Genomic DNA, 19,656 nt, shown 5'->3' with positions numbered 1-19,656 from the left:
CATCCAAGGAACAGGAAATTCGACGTTTCGGGCATAAGCCCTTCATCGGGAATCCAGAGGAAACCCAAGCAGACACGCGGAGAATGTGCAAACTCCACATAGGCAATTGCCTGAGAGTGGAATTGATGCTAAGAGACTCCTTGAGGTCATATCACTTTCATTAGTGTCAGAGTGTGATGAAATTTATCTCATTAACCATAACGTGCATTTAAATTGCATCTTTAATGTAGAGAAATGGCCCAAGGTGTTTCACAGGAATGTAATCAGGCTAACAAGTGTCTTGTGACAAAAGCCATCTGGTGAATGGCAGGGTCTGAACTCCTGTGATGAGAGTGCAGTTAAACACGTTCAGGACAAGCTGCTGCAGCCAGCCCCCATCACTGTGGTCTCAGTATAAACCCCTGTGCACTCGCAGAGAGACACACAGACAATCCTGTACATTACTGACAGCGCAGAGTCCCCTCTCCATCTTAAGTTCAGCAACAGAGCTGAGATGTTGCTTGTACTTAGGGATTTGCATTCACTGAACAGTAAGTAAAATCAGATAGACAGAGAAAGCCAGCTAAAGATTCAGATCTCAGCTCAAGCGACTAAAAACACCGTGCATTTTAACAGCTGTCTCACAGGAGGAGAGAAATTCATGTTGGATTGTGCTGACTTCATTGTTATCCTCTAAGAGGGTGGAATTAATAGCAACTTATGAGGGAATTGATGAATTGAAGGAAAGCAAAGACAGGTCACTTATTTGAAAGATGCAAGTGGCCCCATTTATTGTGCAATGACTCTTTTCCACACTGTACAGCACAGTCTGTAAAAAAAAACAGGTTAACAGCAATTTCCAACTCTGCAAAATGATTGAAGGCCCTTCAAGTCCTGTGACCGTGCTCTGCCATTTCTCCTAATTAAAATTTCACACAGTGGGTAAAATCCTGAACAGCAGATTGCAGCAGCTTCACTTTTACTGGTCAGCAGATTTGTTCATCTGTGAGGCACAGCAGGCTCCTCTCTGCGTCAACCTTAAAGCTGAACGGCATGGTTTCACATCAAGATTATCATGTGGGAACACACTGGCGCTTTACAATTACATAGAAACCTTTATGATCATGTTGAACACTGCCATTTTCAGACTTTACTCAGAAATTAGAGTTAGAATTAGACGTCTTTCAGACCAACTGGTCAGCGTTGGTGTTTAACGTTCAGTTGAACCCTCGACTATTAGAGAACATCTATCTATTCTATCCCATCCTTTCATAATTTCAAACACCTCTATCAAGTCACAATTTCTGCTCTAACTAACAGCAGACCAATTTTTTCAAGTCTCTGTTTGTATTTCTACTTCTCCAAATCAGTCCATGCCTCACTGTACCTATACTGTAACTATTCAATTACGGACAGAGGCTCAGTTGGCTGGATAGCTGGTTTAAAACACAGAGTGACGCTAATAGTGTGGGTTCAATTCCCTCATGGCCGAAGGTTACAACAAAGGAATCTCAACCTTTAACCTCCCCTGAGGCAAGGTGATCCTCAGATTAAACCACCACTAGTTGCCCCTCTCTAATGACAGAGCAGCCCTATTATCTGTTAGGACTATATCATCTTTGTAAGATAAGGCAGAAAAATAGAGCTTATGACAATCTCAAAAAAATTAATACTTTAGGAAGCTTAGAGGAATATAGGAAGAATAGAGGTGAAGTGAAAAGGGAAATTTGGAAAGGGATGTGAAAAAATACTCCTGTTAAAATAAGGAAAAATCCAAAGATGTTTTATTAGCAGTGAAGTCTGGAGCGAGACTCTTGCTTCTGTGTGGAGTGGACCCCTGCCAATGACATGGTGTGGACTGGGGAAGCCTGGAGCAGGACTGTAGCAGCAGAGAAGGAAACGTTCGACTCTCTTTAAAGTTATCTTTCTTTATTTTTTGTTTTATTTTAAGTTAGTATGAATGGTGCCTGTGCATGGTGATGGTACACACATTTCAACGTATTTTATATTGTATACATGTGACAATAAGCTATTCAATTGAAGTGAATTCACTTCAGTACATTAAGAGGTAAAGGAAAGTGTTGGACTATTACAGATGTATGCGATAACTTGTGCATGGATACAAAAGATGTGGACAAGGTTCTAAGGGAGTATTTTGTCTCTGTCTTGCAAAGGACAGGGATGATGGAAACATAGAACATAGAACAGTACAGCACAGTACAGGCCCTTCGGCCCTCGTTATTGTGCTGACTTTTTATCTTACTTTAAGATCAAACTAACTTACATACCCTATATTTTACTATCATCCATGTCCCAATCCAAGAGTCGCTTAAATGTCCTTCAAAAGTTTTCAAACAAATTCTGTTGGGATATAGGAAATACGGCAGCCAATCTGTTTGCAATTTCGTTGCATAATCAATGAAATAAGCAGAATGAGAAGAGAAATACTGGATGGAATTAACTCCTGAAGGTAGATACGTCATCAGGGATGGATAGGCTGCTACTGGAAGCCAGGGAGGAAATGTTGGATGCTCTAAGGATTGAAGATTTGTTGGTTTGTGAGGCAAATATACAAACATCATACCATTATTCAAAAAATGTGTGCGAGGAATAAGCCAAACAATTTTCCACCAATGCGTCTGACCTTAATCATTGGCAAATTACTAGAATCAATATTGAGAGATAGGATTAACTGTTACTCAGAGGGGCACAGATTAAACAGGGACTGACAGCACGGTTCTGTTAAGGGAAGGTCATTTTAATTCAATTAAAATTTTTGAGAAACTAACAAGGATTGAAAAGGATAATGCAGGGGATGTTAGGTGCACATAGATTTTAGCAAACCATTTGACAAGGTCCCATATTGAGAAAGATAAAAGCCCTTAGGAAATGGGGGAGTGTGGTGAGTTGGATCCAAAATTGGTTCAGTGGCAGAAGACAAAAAGTAAAGGTTGATGGATGTCTTTGTGATTGGAAATTCCCATCACATTGGCATTCCACAGAGGTCCCTTGCTGTTATTGGTGTGTGTTCATGATTCAGACATAAATGTGGGGGCATGTTTGGGAACTTTACAGACGACATCAAAATTGACCATCTGTTTGATAATGCAGAGGATGGTTACAAACTGCAGGAAAATATCAATGGTTTGGTTGAGTGGGCAGAAAATTAGCAAGTGGACTTCAATCTGGAGAGGTGTGAGGTTATGCATTTGGATGGGCAAACAGAGTAAGGGAATATAAAGTAAACAGGAGGATGATGGGAGGGGTAGAGGAAATGAGAGACCTTGGAGTGTGACTGGTGATGGTTTAATCAAGGATTAGTGACAGTACTTGAAGGATGAGGGGTGACAAACATACAAAGGCCTTACAAACAGCAAAGTATGTCCAGAAGTAAATCATTTGACCTCTCAAGCTTGCTCTGCATTCAATAAGATCATGGCTGATCTGTTTATGCCTCAAATCACACATTTTCATCTCACCCCTGGACACACTCGGTTCTTCTGCCTGAGAAGAATCTGTTCATTTCTATCTGAAAGAAACATTCAATGTGCCCACCTCCGTGACTTTCTGAGGCACAATCCTCTAAGAGAGAAAAAAAACCTCCTCATCTCTGTGCTGAAAGAACAACCCCTAGTTTTATAACAGCGCCTCCTCATCCTAAACTGACCAAAAAGCAGAAACATCCTTTCCACATCCACCTTGTCAAAACCATTCAAGATCTTGTAAACTTCAATCAAGTCACCCCTCATTCTTCAAAACTCTAGTGAAAACAAGCCCAGCCTTCCCAACCTATCTTCATAACACAACCCACTCATTCCAGGTATTAATCTAACAAATCCCTTTTGAGCTGCCTGCAATGTATTTACATCCTCCCTTAGATAAGGAGACTAAACCTATACACAGTGTTTGAGATGTGCTGTCACTAACGTCTTGTATAACTGAAATAAGACAGCCTTACGTTTATGTGCAGTTCGTCCTGTGATTAGATTAGATTAGATTAGATTAGATTTACAGTGTGGAAACAGGCCCTTCGGCCCAACAAGTCCACACCGACCCGCCGAAGCGCAACCCACCATACCCCTACATTTACCCCTTACCTAACACTACGGGCAATTTAGCATGGCCAATTCACCTGACCCGCACATCTTTGGACTGTGGGAGGAAACCGGAGCACCCGGAGGAAACCCACGCAGACACGGGGAGAACGTGCAAACTCCACACAGTCTGTCGCCTGAGTCGGGAATTGAACCCGGGTCTCAGGCACTGTGAGGCAGCAATCTATTGACTTTCTTGATTACATGCTATATCCAATCACTAACATTTTCTGACTAACACACTAAACAGGCAAACCTGTGTGCACCTCAGAATTCTGCAGTCTTTCTCCATTTCAGGAAGGCTACGCTTTTTTATTCTTCGTGCCAAAGTGAATGACATCACATTTTTCTATGTTATAACCCATCTGCCTAATATTTCCCGACTCACTCCACCTGTCTCTATCCATCTGCAACTTCCATATGTGTTCTATGTTACCTACTTTCCTATCTATCTCGGTGTTGTCTGTGAATTGAGTTCATGACTTCATTCTTCTTATCTGAGCCACTGATAAATTGTAACGGTTTGAGGTTTCAGAACTCAGAACTCCACTCATCACATCCTGACAAAGGTACATCGTGCTCACTTTCTGATTTCTGATTTGGATGAAGTGGACATGGAAGACTTATTTCTGCTAGCAATGAGGTCAATTATCAGGGAGCACAGATTAAAACTGAATGGTGGAAGGATTAGAGGGAGCACAAGAAAACTCTGTCCAAAGATTGGTGGGTGACTGTAATTCACTCCCCAGTTTGGTCTTTGAGGTTGAAATCTTCACTTCATTTACAAAGAACCTTGATGTGCACCTGAAACATTGCAACCTCCAAGGGATGGTCTTCCTCCTTTTGGAAGAATAGGGTTCAGAAAAGATTTACAAGGATGCTGTCAGGGTTGGTGGTTTTGAGCTATAGAGAGAGGCTGAATAGGCTGGGGCTGTTTTCCCTATAGCCTCGGAGGCTGAGGGAGGATCTTGTAGAGGGTTATAAAATCATGAGGGGTATGGATAGGATAAATAGACAAGGTTTTTTCCCTGGGGTGGGACAGTCCAGAAGTAGAGGATGAGAGGGTGAGAGGGGAAAGATATAAAAGCGACCTAAGAGGCAACTTTTTCTTGCAGAGGGTGGTACGTGTATGGAACGAGCTGCATCTGGATAGGAAGGTTTGAGAGGAATATGGGCCAAGTGCTGGCAAATGGGACTAGATTAGGCTAGGATATCTGGTCGGCATGGATGAGTTGGACTGAAGGATGTGCTGTACATCTGTATGACTCTATGACAAGTACTGGAAAGTGAGATTAGAAGGGTTGTTCATTTATACAGCAATCATAGACACAATGGACTGAATGGCCTCTTTTCATGCTGTAACTTTGCTAATGGTTTTAATGTTGAACCAAATTCTATGTACAGTACTCAAACTCAGTATGACATTATAGCTAACAATGCATTTCACTTTTTATACACTATTGCTTCCTGCCATCAACCCAGAATTCAATGAGTTGTTTTATGAATTTACCCACTGCAAGGTGTCACTTTTTTTTTGCTTTCTAAATTTTTTTTATTTTCTTTTACCCCCACACTACCGCCTAACTGCAGTAGTGCTCATTTTTTTTCCCCAGGACCCATGTTGTGTGTGTGCAGGTGTGAGACACAGTGAAAGACACAAGGTGCACGAATCTTTATTCAAATTAGGTGTTTGCTTTCCATCTGAACCCTCACATTACACCGTAAGCTTCCATATCAACTGATTTTTATCCCTGTAAAATTCCTCTTCAATTTCACCCAACGACATCAAATTTCAACTCCCACTTCTTTTCTGAACCCTATTCCCCCAGTCTTTCCAATAACCAATTGTAGTTTCTTATTTCCCTCAGACCTAGTCACTGTGCCGCCTGTTTTAGTATCACCTGCATCTTCTTACTGTTTGATTAGCAGATCCTAATCAACTTGGCCATCTGTACAATTTGTTGAGCCTGGTCAATTGGATTTTCTTCAAGATATTTCTGGAAAGTTTTCAATGAATGGGTGTGGTTTATAATCCCAAACTTGGGAGTCATAAAGGATAACTCACTCTTTCTTGATGTTGTTCTGCTCTTTGCGGTGAAATTAATCCTGAATGCCAGCAATCTGAAGAATAGGGTACATTTCAGTTTTGGGCTGGACACAATAATGATGATAAGATCTTCAAGTCAACCTGTCCCAATCCCCTTCCAGAGGTCACTGTAGTCATGTGGTGAGGCTAAATACCATATTGTAGGTGCTGCTACCAATACCCTTTAGGGTGTACTTTTCTCCAGGGCCGATGTAGTCTAAATGGGTGAGGATAGACACGTTCTGGTCTCATTATCTTATCAGAATTAACATTATTTACTGCAATTGTTTACCTGTTAGTCAGCAGTGCTAACTACGGAGCCACCAAGTTGTGGTTTCGCGAGCTCGACTTGAATCTGTCATCATTACTTATTATTTTTAAAAAGAAGTGACCATCACAGGGCCCAGCCGTTCTAATTGCCCCTTGAACTTTGTCAGGGCCATTTCAGAGTCAATCATGTTGCTATTAGGAGTCACATGTAGGCCAGACCAGGTTAGGCCAGCAGATTTCCTTCCCTAAAGATGGGTTTTATGGCTCTCGGCCATGGTCACACGGTTGTCACTGGGGTAGCCTTTCTTTAGTTTTGTTGATTTCAAATTTTGCCCTCGGCCATGGGATTTGAACTCATGCTACAAACTCACACAGTCATGGAGTCATACAGCATGGAAACAGACCCCTCGGTCCAACCAGTCCATGTTGACTGTGTTCCAAAACTAAACTAATCCCACCTGCTTGTGCTTGGTCCATATCCCTCCAAACATTTCTTATTCATCTACTTAATCAAATGCCTTTCAAACATTGTACCTGTACCTGCAGGTACAATGTGTGGAAGTTCATTCCACACATAAAGCACTCTCTATGTAAAAAAGTTGCCCCTCATGTTTTTTTTAAATGTTTCTCCTCTCACCTTAAAAATATGCCCTCTAGTTTTGAAATCCCCCACTCTAGGGAAAGGCACCTGTCAATCACCCTATCTACACCCCTCATGATTTTATAAACCTCAATAAAGTCACTTCTCAATCCCCTACACTCCAGTGAAAAGAGTCCCAGTCTATCCAGTCTTTCCTTATGACTCAAACCCTCCAGTGCCAGCAACATCCTAGTCAACCTTTTCTGAACCCTCTCCAGTTTAATATTATCCTTCCTACAGCAGGATGACCAGAACTGTACTGAAACAGTGCCCTCACCAATGTCCTGTACAACCTCAACATGATGTCCCAACTCCTATACTCACTGGTCCGAGCAATGTCCAAAACAAGTGTGCTAAGCGCCTTCTTAGCCACCCTGTCTATCTGTGCTGCAACTTTCAAATATCTACATACCTGAACCCCTAGCTTTCTCTGTTGAACAACACTACCTAGGCCATGAACTACAGAAGTCCTGCCCTTTTTTTCTTTACTAAAATGCAATAGCTCACATTTAGGCAAATTAAATTCTGCCAACCCTCAGTCCATTGGCCCAATTGATCAAGATCTCTTTGGCGTCTTAGATAACCTTCTTCACTGATGACTAGACAATAGACAATAGACAATAGGTGCAGGAGTAGGCCATTCAGCCCTTCGAGCCTACACCGCCATTCAATATGATCATGGCTGATCATCCTTAATCAGTATCCTGTTCCTGCCTTATCTCCATAACCCTTGATTCCACTATTTTTGAGAGCTCTATCCAACTCTTTCTTAAATGAATCCAGAGACTGGGCCTCCACTGCCTTCTGGGTCAGAGCATTCAACACAGCCACCACTCTCTGGATGAAGAAGTTTTTCCTCATCTCTGTCCTAAATGGTCGACCCCGTATTTTTAAGCTGTAACCTTTATGACTGTGCCACTAATTTTGATACCAACTGCCGACTTACTAACCATCCCTTCTGAGATCTCATCCAAAACATTTATATAAATGACAAACAACAGTGGACCCTGTACTGATCCCTGTGGAACACCGCTGGTCATTAGTCTCCAGTCCAAAAAAAACAACCTTCTGTCTCCTACTGTCAAGACAATTTTGTATGCAATTGGCAAGCTCACCCTGAATCCCATGTGATCTAACTTCACTAACCAGTCTGCCATGCGGAGCCTTGTGAAAGGCTTTACCACAGTCCATTTAGACAACTTCTAAAGCTCTGCCCTCAGAAATGCATTTGGTGACATCCTCAAAAAACTCAATTGAGTTAGTGAAACACGATTTCCTATACACAAAGCTGTGCTGACTATGCCTAAACAGTCCTTGCCTCTCCAAATGTATGTAAATCCTATCTCTCAGAATACCCTCCTACAACTTACCCACCACTGATATCAGCCTCACCAGTCTATAGTTCCCTCCAAGGCTTCTCTTTACTGCCTTTCTTAAGTAAAGGCACAACCTTAGCCACCTTCTAGTCCTCCAGCACTTTACCCATGGCTATAGATGATACAACAGAACATTAGCCTTAGTTTCTGGATTAATAGTCAGTCAGAATAACACAGTGCTACCACTTCCCAATATTCAATTATCACGTGTTGAGTACACCATTCTTTGCCGGTGTTATCGTTTCGGTGAAAAGTGCACAAAGGCACACCAACAGCAGCACCAGGCATACCTAAAATATACCTGGTGAAGCTGCAAGACAAGATTACCTGCACAGTGGAAGCAGCAAGTGATAGACAGAACTAAATGATGCCACAACCATTAGATCAGATCTAAGCTCCACAGTCCTGCCACAGTTAGTTGTGAATGGTGGTGAACAATAAAATAGCTCACTGGGTGAGGAGACTCCACAAATACCCCAATGCTGGACGAGCCAAGCACATCAGAGCAAAAGATAAGCCTGAAGCATTCATAGCAATCTTCAGCCAGGAGTGCAAAGTGGATGATTCATCTTTGCCTCCCCCAGCATTACAGATACCAGTTTTCAGCCAATTCAATTCACTCCACATGATATTAAGAAACACTTGGAGGTACTGGATACTGTAAAGGCCGGCTGTAGTATTAAAGAATTGTGCATCAGAATATGCTGCTCCCATGGCCAAATGCTTCTAGTACAATTACAACACTGGCATTTACCTGACAATGTGGAACATTGCCCAGGTATGTATACAGAAAGCAGGAGAAATCCAACCTGGCCAACTATGATCCCATGACTACTTTCTTAGCACTGTGCAAGCCTCCACTGTAGCTGAAATGGAAGAATCGTGGCCTTTACAGCCTCATTGAAGTTTCCTGGAAAGTTTCCCCTGTTAACCCAAAACTGCTCACATTTTAACTTGCCCAACACTTACCCGCTTCTAATTACTGCGTTTTTTTGAGGCTCCTGACTTATCGATCCCAGATTTCAAGTCTATGTCTTGGCCTTTGGTATCTCTGTGCTTTGCTAATCTGTTGGTATCTATGTGTTAACTGAGCTGCAAGTTATTTCGCTGTTTCATCCTAAATTACTGCACCAATTAAAGTTTTCCCTTGGACCGGAGATGTTATAAAAGTATAAAATTGCCAAAGTCTGCTTATTCAGTGGCTGTACTCAATAGCCAATAGACAATAGGTGCAGGAGTAGGCCATTCTGCCCTTCAAGCCTGCACAACCATTCAATATGATCATGGCTGATCATCCTTAATCAGTATCTTGTTCCTGCCTTATCTCCATAACCTTTGATTCCACTATCCTTGAGAGTTCTATTCAACTCTTTCTTAAATGAATCCAGAGACTGGGCCTCCACTGCCCTCTGGGGAAGAGCATTCCACACAGCCACCACTCTCTGGGTGAAGAAGTTTCTCCTCATCTCTGTCCTAAATGGTCTACCCCGTATTTTTAAGCTGTGTCCTCTGGTTCGGCACTCACCCATCAGCGGAAACATGTTTCCTGCTGCCAGAGAGTGTCCAAACCTTTAATAATCTTATATGTTTCAATCAGATCCCCTCTCAGTCTTCTAAACTCAAGGGTATATAAGCCCAGTCACTCCAGTCTTTCAGTGTAAGGTAATCCCGCCATTCCAGGAATTGACCTCGTGAACCTACGCTGCACTCCCACAATAGCCAGAATGTCTTTCCTCAAATTTGGAGACCAGAACTGCACACAGTACTCCAGGTGTGGTCTCACCAGGGCCCTATACAGCTGCAGAAGAACCTCTTTGTTTCTATACTCAATCCCTCTTGTTATGAAGGCCAGCATGCTATTAGCCTTCTTCACTACCTGCTGTACCTGCATGCTTGCCTTCATTGACTGGTGTACAAGAACACCCAGATCTCTCTGTACTCTCCCTTTACCTGAATTGATTCCATTGAGGTAGTAATCTGCCTTCCTGTTCTTGCCACCAAAGTGAATAACCATACATTTATCCACATTAAACTGCATCTGCCGTGCATCTGATCACTCACCTAACTTGTTCAGGTCACCCTGTAATCTCCTAACATCCTCATCACATTTCACCCTGCCACCCAGCTAAGTATCATCAGCAAATTTGCTAATGTTATTGCCAATACCATCTTCTATATCATTAACATATATTGCAAAAAGTTCTGGTCCTAGTACTGATCCCTGAGGTACCCCACTGGTCACTGCCTGCCATTCCGAAATGGAGCTGTTTATCACTACTCTTTGTTTCCTGTCAGCCAACCAACATTCAATCCAAGTTAGTACTTCGCCCCCAATACCATGCACCTTAATTTTGCTCACCAACCTCCTATGTGGGACTTTATCAAAAGCTTTCTGAAAGTCCAGGTAAACCACATCTACTGGATCTCCCGTGTCCATCTTCAGAGTTACATCCTCAAAGAATTCCAGAAGATTAGTCAAGCATGATTTCCCCTTCATAAATCCATGCTGACTCTGACCTATCCTGTTACTACTATCCAGGTGTGTCGTAATTTCATCCTTTATAATAGACTCCTTACTCAGACTGGGAGTCCCTGCCACTGACCACTGTATCACGGTGCAGCCTGCACTTCTGCCAGAGAGCTGTTTTGAAAGTGGGTCTGGAAGGTTTTCCATAATTCTTTGAAGCAGTCTTCAATGATGGGTTTTGTTCTCTGGGGTTGAATAGATCTTCAGATCTCAACTAATAATTTTCACACAAGGTACGTGAGCAGTTTACCACTGCTGATCGCCGCTACATTGTTGGTATACTTGTCTCCAGATCCACATATTCTCCTGTGGATGAGAATAGACATCTTCTCACCTTAACTAGAAGTGTCTAGAAGATACAGCTTATTCCACCTCTGCTAATATCTACATGCTGCAGTGACATGAGACACATTCTTACAGGCACTGATAGGAGGCAAGCTCGACCACCTTCACGATCCTTAGTTAGTCTTCTCTTTAGTTCTAATGGTGACATCATTGTGGGTGGAACTCAGACAGTACAAACACTTTCAATCAAACAGTATGAACACTTTCACACTCATAGACAACCACTGATGTAGGGCTAATGTGGGCTCCTTAGCTCAAGCTATAAAAAAACTCCACAACTTCATTGTTAGCCCCATGTGATTGCATATGAAGTATCACATGTGAAGGTGAGAGACCTGCAAAGTTAAGCCACGGCTGAACTGTGCCTGAATTCCAAACACTTGCCTTTTGTGAACTAATAAAAATCTGCCAATCTCAGTCTTGAAACGTCCAATTCTCTTTATTTTTGTTAATTCATTCACGGGACGTTTACACAATAGTCAAGGTCACCATTTATTGCCAATCCCTAACCGTCGATTCACAAAGTGGTTGGGAATCAATCACATTGCGTGGTGAGTCTAGGTCTGAAGTTATAGATGTTCCAGACCAGGCAATGAGGGAAAACGTTCCTACACTAAAGGGTAGTAGTGAACCAGATGGGCTTTTACACCAGTTGATAATCGCTGAGCTCAGCTGGATATGATTTCAAGTTCCCTTAGCTGCAGCGCTGGAACATGAACCCAATTGTTCAGAACATTGGCTGCTGGACTGTTTATCCAATAACACCACCACTACGCCACAACTACAATAATTCCAGGGTACTATCACCATTTCTCCTTTCTGAATGACCTCAGTCTAATTAGAAAATTAGGTCACTTTGCTGTAGATTGTTCCAACAGAAGAAGTCATTTCTTTGTGTTTATCCAATTAAATGCTTTTAATATTAAATACTGTGATCAGACCATCTCTCAATCTTATTTTCTGAGTAATACAATCCAGGTTTATATAACCAGTTTTTCCTAATTTTGTAAAGTCAAGGGAAGTACACCTTTGTTATAAATACAGCATGTGTGAACAGTGCTGTTGTCATGGTCTCAGATCACATGATGATGGCACCTGATTCAACAGGGCTCCCGGTGAGATGACCTTGCTTAGAGTCATGGAGATGTACAGCATGGAAACAGACCTTTTGGTCCAACCCTTCCATGCCGACCAGATATCCCAACCCAATCTAGTCCCACCTGCCAGCACCCAGCCCATATCCTTCCAAACCCTTCCTATTCATATACCCATCCAAATGCCTCTTAAATGTTGAAATTGTACCAGCCTCCACCACTTCCTCTGGCAGCTCATTCCATATACGTACCACCCTCTGTGTGAAAAAGCTGCCCCTTAGTTCTCTTTTATATCTTTCCCCTTCATCCTAAAGCTATGACCTCTAGTTCTGGACTCCTTGACCCCAGGGAAAATACTTTTCCTATTTATCCTATCCATGCCCCTCATAATTTTGTAAACCTCTATAAGGTCACCCCTCAGCCTCCGTCGCTCCAGGGAAAACAGCCCCAGCCAGTTCAGCCTCTCCCTATAGCTCAAATCCTCCAATCCTGGCAATATCTTTGTAGATTTTTTCTGAACCCTTTCAGGTATCACAACATCTTTCTGATAGGAAGGAGACCAGAATTATCGCAATATTCCAACAGTGGCCTAATCAATATCCTGTATAGCCGAAATATGGCCTCTCAACTCCTGTACCATCCTCTGTTGAGAATCATGTTCAATAAAGGCTGTTGCTGTTCAGTGACAACAGTGTAGGTCTGACATTACGACAAATTTAACCTGCTATCAATTTGGTGAATTTACATTGCAGCTATTTCTAGGTGAAGGAGTTGTGCTGTGGTGTGGTGGTATGGTGGTGGTGTGGTGTTGTGTTGTGTTGTGGTATGGTGGGGTGGGGTGGTGGTGTGGTGTGGTGTGGTGGTGTGGTGTTGTGGTGGTGTGGTGATGGTGTGGTGTTGTGGTGTGGTGGTGTGGTGTTGTGGTGTGGTGGTGTGGTGTTGTGATGGTGTGGTGATGGTGTGGTGTGGTGGTGTGGTGTTGTGGTGTGGTGGTGTGGTGTTGTGGTGGTGTGGTGTGGTAATATGGTGTGGTGGTGTGGTGGTGTGGTGTAGTGGTGTGGTGGTGTGGTGTGGTGGTGTGGTGGTGTGTGGTGTGGTTTGGTGTGGTGTGTGTGGTGTGATGGTGTGGTGTGTGTGGTGTGATGGTGTGGTGGTTTTGTGTAGTGATGGTGTGGTGTGGTGTGGTAATATGGTGTGGTGGTGTGGTGTGGTGGTGTGGTGTGGTGGTGTGTGGTGTGGTTTGGTGTGGTGTGATATGGTGTGATGGTGTGGTGGTTTGGTGTGGTGATGGTGTGGTGTGGTGTGGTGAGGTGGCGTGGTGAGGTGTGACGTGGTAGTGTGGTGTGGTGGTATGGTGTAGTAGTGTAGTGGTGGTGGTGTGCTGTGGTGAGGTGGCGTGGTGAGGTGTGAAATGGTGGTGTGACGTGGTGGTGTGGTGTGGTAGTGTAGTGGTGGTGGTGGTGTGGTGAGTTGAGGTGGAGTGGTGAGGTGTGACGTGGTGGTGTGGTGTGGTAGTGTAGTGGTGGTGGTGGTGTGGTGCCAAACTCCAAGTTCAGGAATAAGGCCCTGTACAAGCGAGGCACAATGTCCTTCCCTTTGTAATCTTAGCCCTTGAGATGATGTTCCTTTACAGCAAGAGGAAGTAAAGTAAATGAAAAATAAAGTAAATAGGAGCAAATTACTGCTGATGCTGGAATCTGTACTGAAAACACAGAATGCTGAAAATTAAAATAGGGCAATCAGCATCCACAGAGAGAGAGAGCAAGATAATATATCGGGTTTCGGTGATTCTTCATAGAGCTGATGTGAGCTCTGATGAAGAGCTATCTAGACCCGAAATATTGACTTGCTGTCTCTCACGGATGCTGTCTGACCAGCTGTCATTTTCATCATTTTTTGTTTTCAATGAGAATATATTAATGTACAATGCAAACTATGTGAGCTTCCAGGCACGGCAAACAGTTTATCAGCGAACATTTTAAAGACTATATAAACTTTTGGCACATATTCTGTCAATGATTGAACATGCTCAGTTATGATTTGGAATATTCTGGAATTTGCTGCAATACTAGTACACCTATTGATGTATTTGCAAGACATGTGAATCTTATTCCAAATAATATGCCTCAATGGTTTTAGCATTTAGCGTTCTGCTGGTTTATCCTTCTTTTGTGGTCACTGTCTATTTTTCAGTTGAAGTCAAAGTTGAAGTGATGGCTCCTGACAAGGAGAAAGAGAAAGAGAAGGAAAGTCTTTCACCCAATGGCAAAGTCAGCCCTATGCCCACGTGCAAGGCCAATGGAAGCACCAAGCACATAGATGAGCGGCCCATCACAGTCGACTTCTATCAGAATCCAAAGGACATGGTGGAGGTAGCAGTGTGTCATGTCAATGAGCTCCAGGATGGACAGTAAGTATTAGGGCCTGAGCAACAACTGAGATGACTGTGTGACAGGATTAACATTGGACCAGGGAAACCACCTTAAATTAGTTCATCTAAAGGACGAGATTGCAGTTGAAGCCCTCGTTTCAGACAATTCTTAGTGCGACAGAGACATAGAAATATAGAAAATAGGAGAAAAGGAGGCCATTCGGCCCCTCAAGCCTGCCCCACCATACAATATGATCATGCCTGATCATCCAGCGCAGTCCCTGTTCCTACTTCCTCCTCATAGCCTTTGATTTCCCGCTAGCCCTGAGAACTGGGCGGCACGGTGGGCGGCACGGTGGCACAGTGGTTAGCACTGCTGCCTCACAGCGCCTGAGACCCGGGTTCAATTCCCGACTGACTGTGTGGAGTTTGCACGTTCTCCCCGTGTCTGCGTGGGTTTCCTCCGGGTGCTCCGGTTTCCTCCCACAGTCACAAAGATGTGCGAGTCAGGTGAATTGGCCATGCTAAATTGCCCGTAGTGTTAGGTAGGGGTAAATGTAGGGGTATGGGTGGGTTGCGCTTCGGCGGGTCGGTGTGGACTTGTTGGGCCGAAGGGCCTGTTTCCACGCTGTAAGTCTAATCTAAAAAAAAACTATATCTAACTTTTCATTGAAAACATTCAATGTTTTGGCGTCAACTGCTTTTTGTGGCAGAGAATTCCGCAGACTCACCACTCTCTGGGTGAAAACATTTCTCCTCATCTCAGACCTAACTGGTCTACCCCATATCCTTAGATTGTGATTTCTGGTCCTGGACTCCCTAGTCACCTGGAACATCATTTACCTTGTCTAGTCCTGTTAGAATTTTACAGGTTTCTATGAGATATCCCCCTCATTTGTTTACTTACTGTTTACTTACTTTTAATGAAATATTATTAATCTATTGTTTCATGTACACCACTACTCAAGGTCAGAGAGTAGCTCGGAGATTTCCTTTGCAGTCATTGGCTGTTTTCAAACAAGTGACCTCAATCTGAAATTCAGGGTTCAATCAGTTTGTTGAATTGAATTGACCCTGAGCTATTGTCTCTGACAGTCAATAACCTACAAAATAGAATAGCTGTCAGTACCAAACTAGAGATGGCACGGTGGCCTAGCAGTTAGCACTGCTGCCTCACAGCGCCAGGGACCTGGGTTCAATTCCCAACTTGGGTGACTGACAGTTTGTGTCTGTGGGTTTCCTCCCACAATCCTAAGATGTGCATGTCAGGTGAATTGACCATGCTAAATTGTTCATTAGTCGTGGGTAAATGTTAGTCACGGGTAAATGTAGGGGAATGGGGCTGGGTGGGTTACACTCCGGAGAGTCGGTGTGGACTTATTGGATCAAATGCCAGTTTCCACACTGTAGGGAATCTCATCTAATTTAGCCTGCTGCATGACTGGCACCTACCTCGGGTAAATAGTCAGAAGGAAGTGCACCTTGGACACAACAGTGTTTCCTTCTCATACTGTCAGGTTAATTCAACCTGCCCTGCGAATAGAGTGAAACTAACTGGACTCTGAGGAGTCAATCAGCAAAATGGCATAAGTGACCCAGCAGCGCCACCAACAGGTATGTAGCCATATTGCAGCTCTTTCACAACTTCAAAAGGCAAGTGAATCTCTGTTAGAATATCCAGCAGAGGAGGGCAGTGGAGATGGTTGTTCATACACACTTGGGAATGGAGAGCAATCGCAGAGGGTTTTAGGGCTGGGAGAGGCTACAGAAATGGGGAGAAATGGTCAAACCTATTTGAATGAGATTTTAAAGATGAGCCATTTGCACATTACAGGAGGTACAGTAGTCTGTTTCATAGGGTACACCTCCTCCCATTGTGTCACCAAGTTACAGGACCAGGCAGGCAGTACTAGTTGCAGAGAGTTCCTACTTGTGGGTGAGGTGGGGTGGAGTGAGGCTTAGAGAAGTGTGAGTAAAGCCTAAAAATACTAGACTGTGATTGAATGAAGTGTTTTTCACCCACAGGATGCGAGAAGTGGATGTGGCCTGTGGGAAGGCCCTGCTGATTAAAGAGAGAGGAGAATACTGTGCAATAGGTCATAAATGTCCCCATTATGGAGCTCCCCTGGTAAAAGGTCAGTGGACAGAGTTATATACAAACATATGAATTCAGGCCATTCAGCCCATTGAGTCTGCTCTAACATTCAATGAAATCATGACTAATCTAATAGTAAGAACAACCCACACTCCCACCTAACCCCAGTAACCTCTTACCCCCGTGCTGAACAAGATTTGATTTGTTTTATTATTGTCACAAAACCTAGGTACAGTGAAAGGTTTTGTTTTGCATGCAGTACAGGCAAATCATACTACACAAAGTAAATTCAGGTAATAGAATAACAAGAATCTAATTACCTCGGCCTTAATAAATATTCCAAGACTCTGCTTCAGGAACAGAGTCCCAAAGACCCACAACCCTTTTCTAGAAAGGATTTCCTCTCATCTCTGTTTTAAATGGATGACCCATGTTTTCTAGGCAGTGACTCCTAGTTCTGGATTCTCCCAGAAGAGGAAACATCCTCTCCATATTCACCTTGTCAGGATCACTTCAGGATTTTACATGTTTTATACAAATCCAACAGATCTAAGCTCCACCTGTCCAACTAACCCTCATAGAACAAACGGCCCACTCCAGGCATTCATCTCATTAACCTTCTCTGTACTTGCCTACAATGCATTGAATAAGTTGACCAAGAAGGAATCTCCTTCCCAATCTCTCTCCTTGTCTGAGGTGTTTAAACACAGCATCAGTCCTCTCTCTCTAATGATCCCTATGATCTGGTAGGACTATGATGACTTTACCTTGATAGTACTCCAGATGTGGTCTCCCCAGGGCCTTGTAGAACTGAAGCAAAACCTCACTACCTTTGTATCTAATTTCTTTTTGGATAAATTATAACTTCTTATGAGCTTTCCTAATTAATTCCTGTATCTGCAGACTAGCCTTTTGCATTTCATGTCCCAGCATACCCATCTTGGAGTTCTACAATCTCTGATTTAGATAATGTGCTTCTCTCTTATTTATCATGCCAAAGTGGACAATTTCACATTTTCCCACATTATACTCCATTTGTCCATTCATGTAATCTATCCATGCTTCTTTGTAGACTCCTCATGTCTTCTTCACAATGCATTTTATTACCTCGCTTTGTGTCATCAGTGAACTTAACTATCATTTCCCTTCACCAAATCATGGATATAAATTATAAACAATTGAGGCTCTAGCACCGATCTGTGTGCCATCCTGTTAGTCAAGAAAAGACCCATTTCTGCCTATTCTGCACTTCCTTTTAGCCGGTCAATCATTTATCCATGCCAATATGCTACCTCAAATACTATATGGGGTATCTTGAAAAAAATTCATCCAACAAATTGTTGACTGATGCAGGTTCAAGAGGCAGAGAACAATAGTTAACAAGCAAAGGACATGAGGGGCCATGCAGGGCTCAGGTCCACAATTATGGATGTTGGATGGCCATTCACCTTCGGGGCGAGAGTGTGGTGTTGGAAAAGCATAGCAGGTCAGGCAACATTCACGTAGCAGGAGAATCGATGTTTCAGGCAAATGCCCTTCATCAGGAATCCTGATGAAAGGCTTTTGCCCAAAACGTCAACTCTCCTGTTCCTCAGATGCTGCCTGACCTGCTGTGCTTTTCCAGCACCACACTCTCGACTCTCATCTCCAGCATCTGCAGTCCTCACTTTTGCCTAGTTGATTCAACTTAGGGGGCCTGCTCTTAGCAATAATGGCCAGTCCCTGTGCAGTGCTTTAATGAAGGAGTCATTATGGTGCCATATATAAGATGTGACAGTGAAAATGGCTGCTGTGCTGCCCTCGATTTTCTCCTGATTAAAGCTGATGGTGATTGAAGGCACCCTGTTTCTCTCTGTTGCTTGACAAACTGGAAATGTTGGCCCATTTGTGAACATCGGCCTAACAGGAGGATGAAGTGTATACCTCCCATAGGTTGCACTGCAGTGAATTGCCAAGGCTTATAATGTAGCACAGTAAGGCTGTCCCATCCAGACCATCCTCAGTTCCAGATGTTTGGGGACACCACAAACTGCAAGTTCCCCACCAAGACACACACCATTCCCAATTCAGGGTCCTTCATCCTTCACTGTCGCTGAGTCAAAATCTGCAAGTACTTACACCATTCCTGTCACCACCACCTTGTTCAGGGCAATTAAAGAGGGGTGAGGGATGCTGCCTAAGCCTAGAGTAGGAATAATTTGACAGAATGAGGCACACATCAGCTGTACAGACTCAGATGGGAGTGAATGTTTCCCATTTGTCCAGGCTGTGGTGTGCAGGGACATACACTGGCACAAGAACACCTACCAGCTGGACGAGAAGACAGAAATGATTTATTACCCACATCTCCCACTCTCCATTGCATCCATATTGGTGACAGTCACAAGGTATAAACAGAATAAAGCCTCTGTGTGGTAACTGTACCAGTGATTTTACTCATTCTAAATGGCTTGACCTTCTATCCTCAGGTGTTCTGACCAATGGGCGGGTTCGGTGCCCCTGGCATGGAGCCTGTTTTAATGTTGCAACGGGGGATATCGAAGACTTTCCTGGACTGGACAGTCTACCTAGGTTTCAGGTAAGTGTTGCCGTGTCCCCTACCGCTACAAGATCTCCACACCACCCGCGCACCCACCCACCCCCAGACCCAACCTTGGCACTGTCCATTGCTTCTCTGATGTAGCCAGTCACTGACCTGGGCACATTCCAAAGGCAGCAACTGCTCACAATATCCCCCTCACCCCATCTACAGACATTGGCACCAGATAGGTGCCACATT

At 43.5% G+C, this 19,656-nt stretch overlaps 1 protein-coding gene across 2 annotated transcripts in view; it reads left to right on the top strand.

Annotated features, from left to right (window-relative positions):
* Positions 1-19,656, top strand: part of LOC132827395 (apoptosis-inducing factor 3) — a 131,980-nt gene that overhangs the window by 58,287 nt on the left and 54,037 nt on the right. For both annotated transcript variants that reach the window (XM_060844063.1, XM_060844062.1), the window contains exons 3-5: positions 14,605-14,821; positions 16,808-16,917; positions 19,346-19,455. In XM_060844063.1, the coding sequence (XP_060700046.1) occupies positions 14,605-14,821; positions 16,808-16,917; positions 19,346-19,455 (437 nt within the window). The remainder of the gene's footprint in view (positions 1-14,604; positions 14,822-16,807; positions 16,918-19,345; positions 19,456-19,656) is intronic.

This window comes from Hemiscyllium ocellatum, chromosome 24 (genome assembly GCF_020745735.1).
Source record: "Hemiscyllium ocellatum isolate sHemOce1 chromosome 24, sHemOce1.pat.X.cur, whole genome shotgun sequence".
NCBI lineage: Eukaryota > Metazoa > Chordata > Chondrichthyes > Orectolobiformes > Hemiscylliidae > Hemiscyllium > Hemiscyllium ocellatum.
Note: the sequence above shows the minus strand (reverse complement) of the source record. Positions and strands in the feature narration are given on the sequence as shown.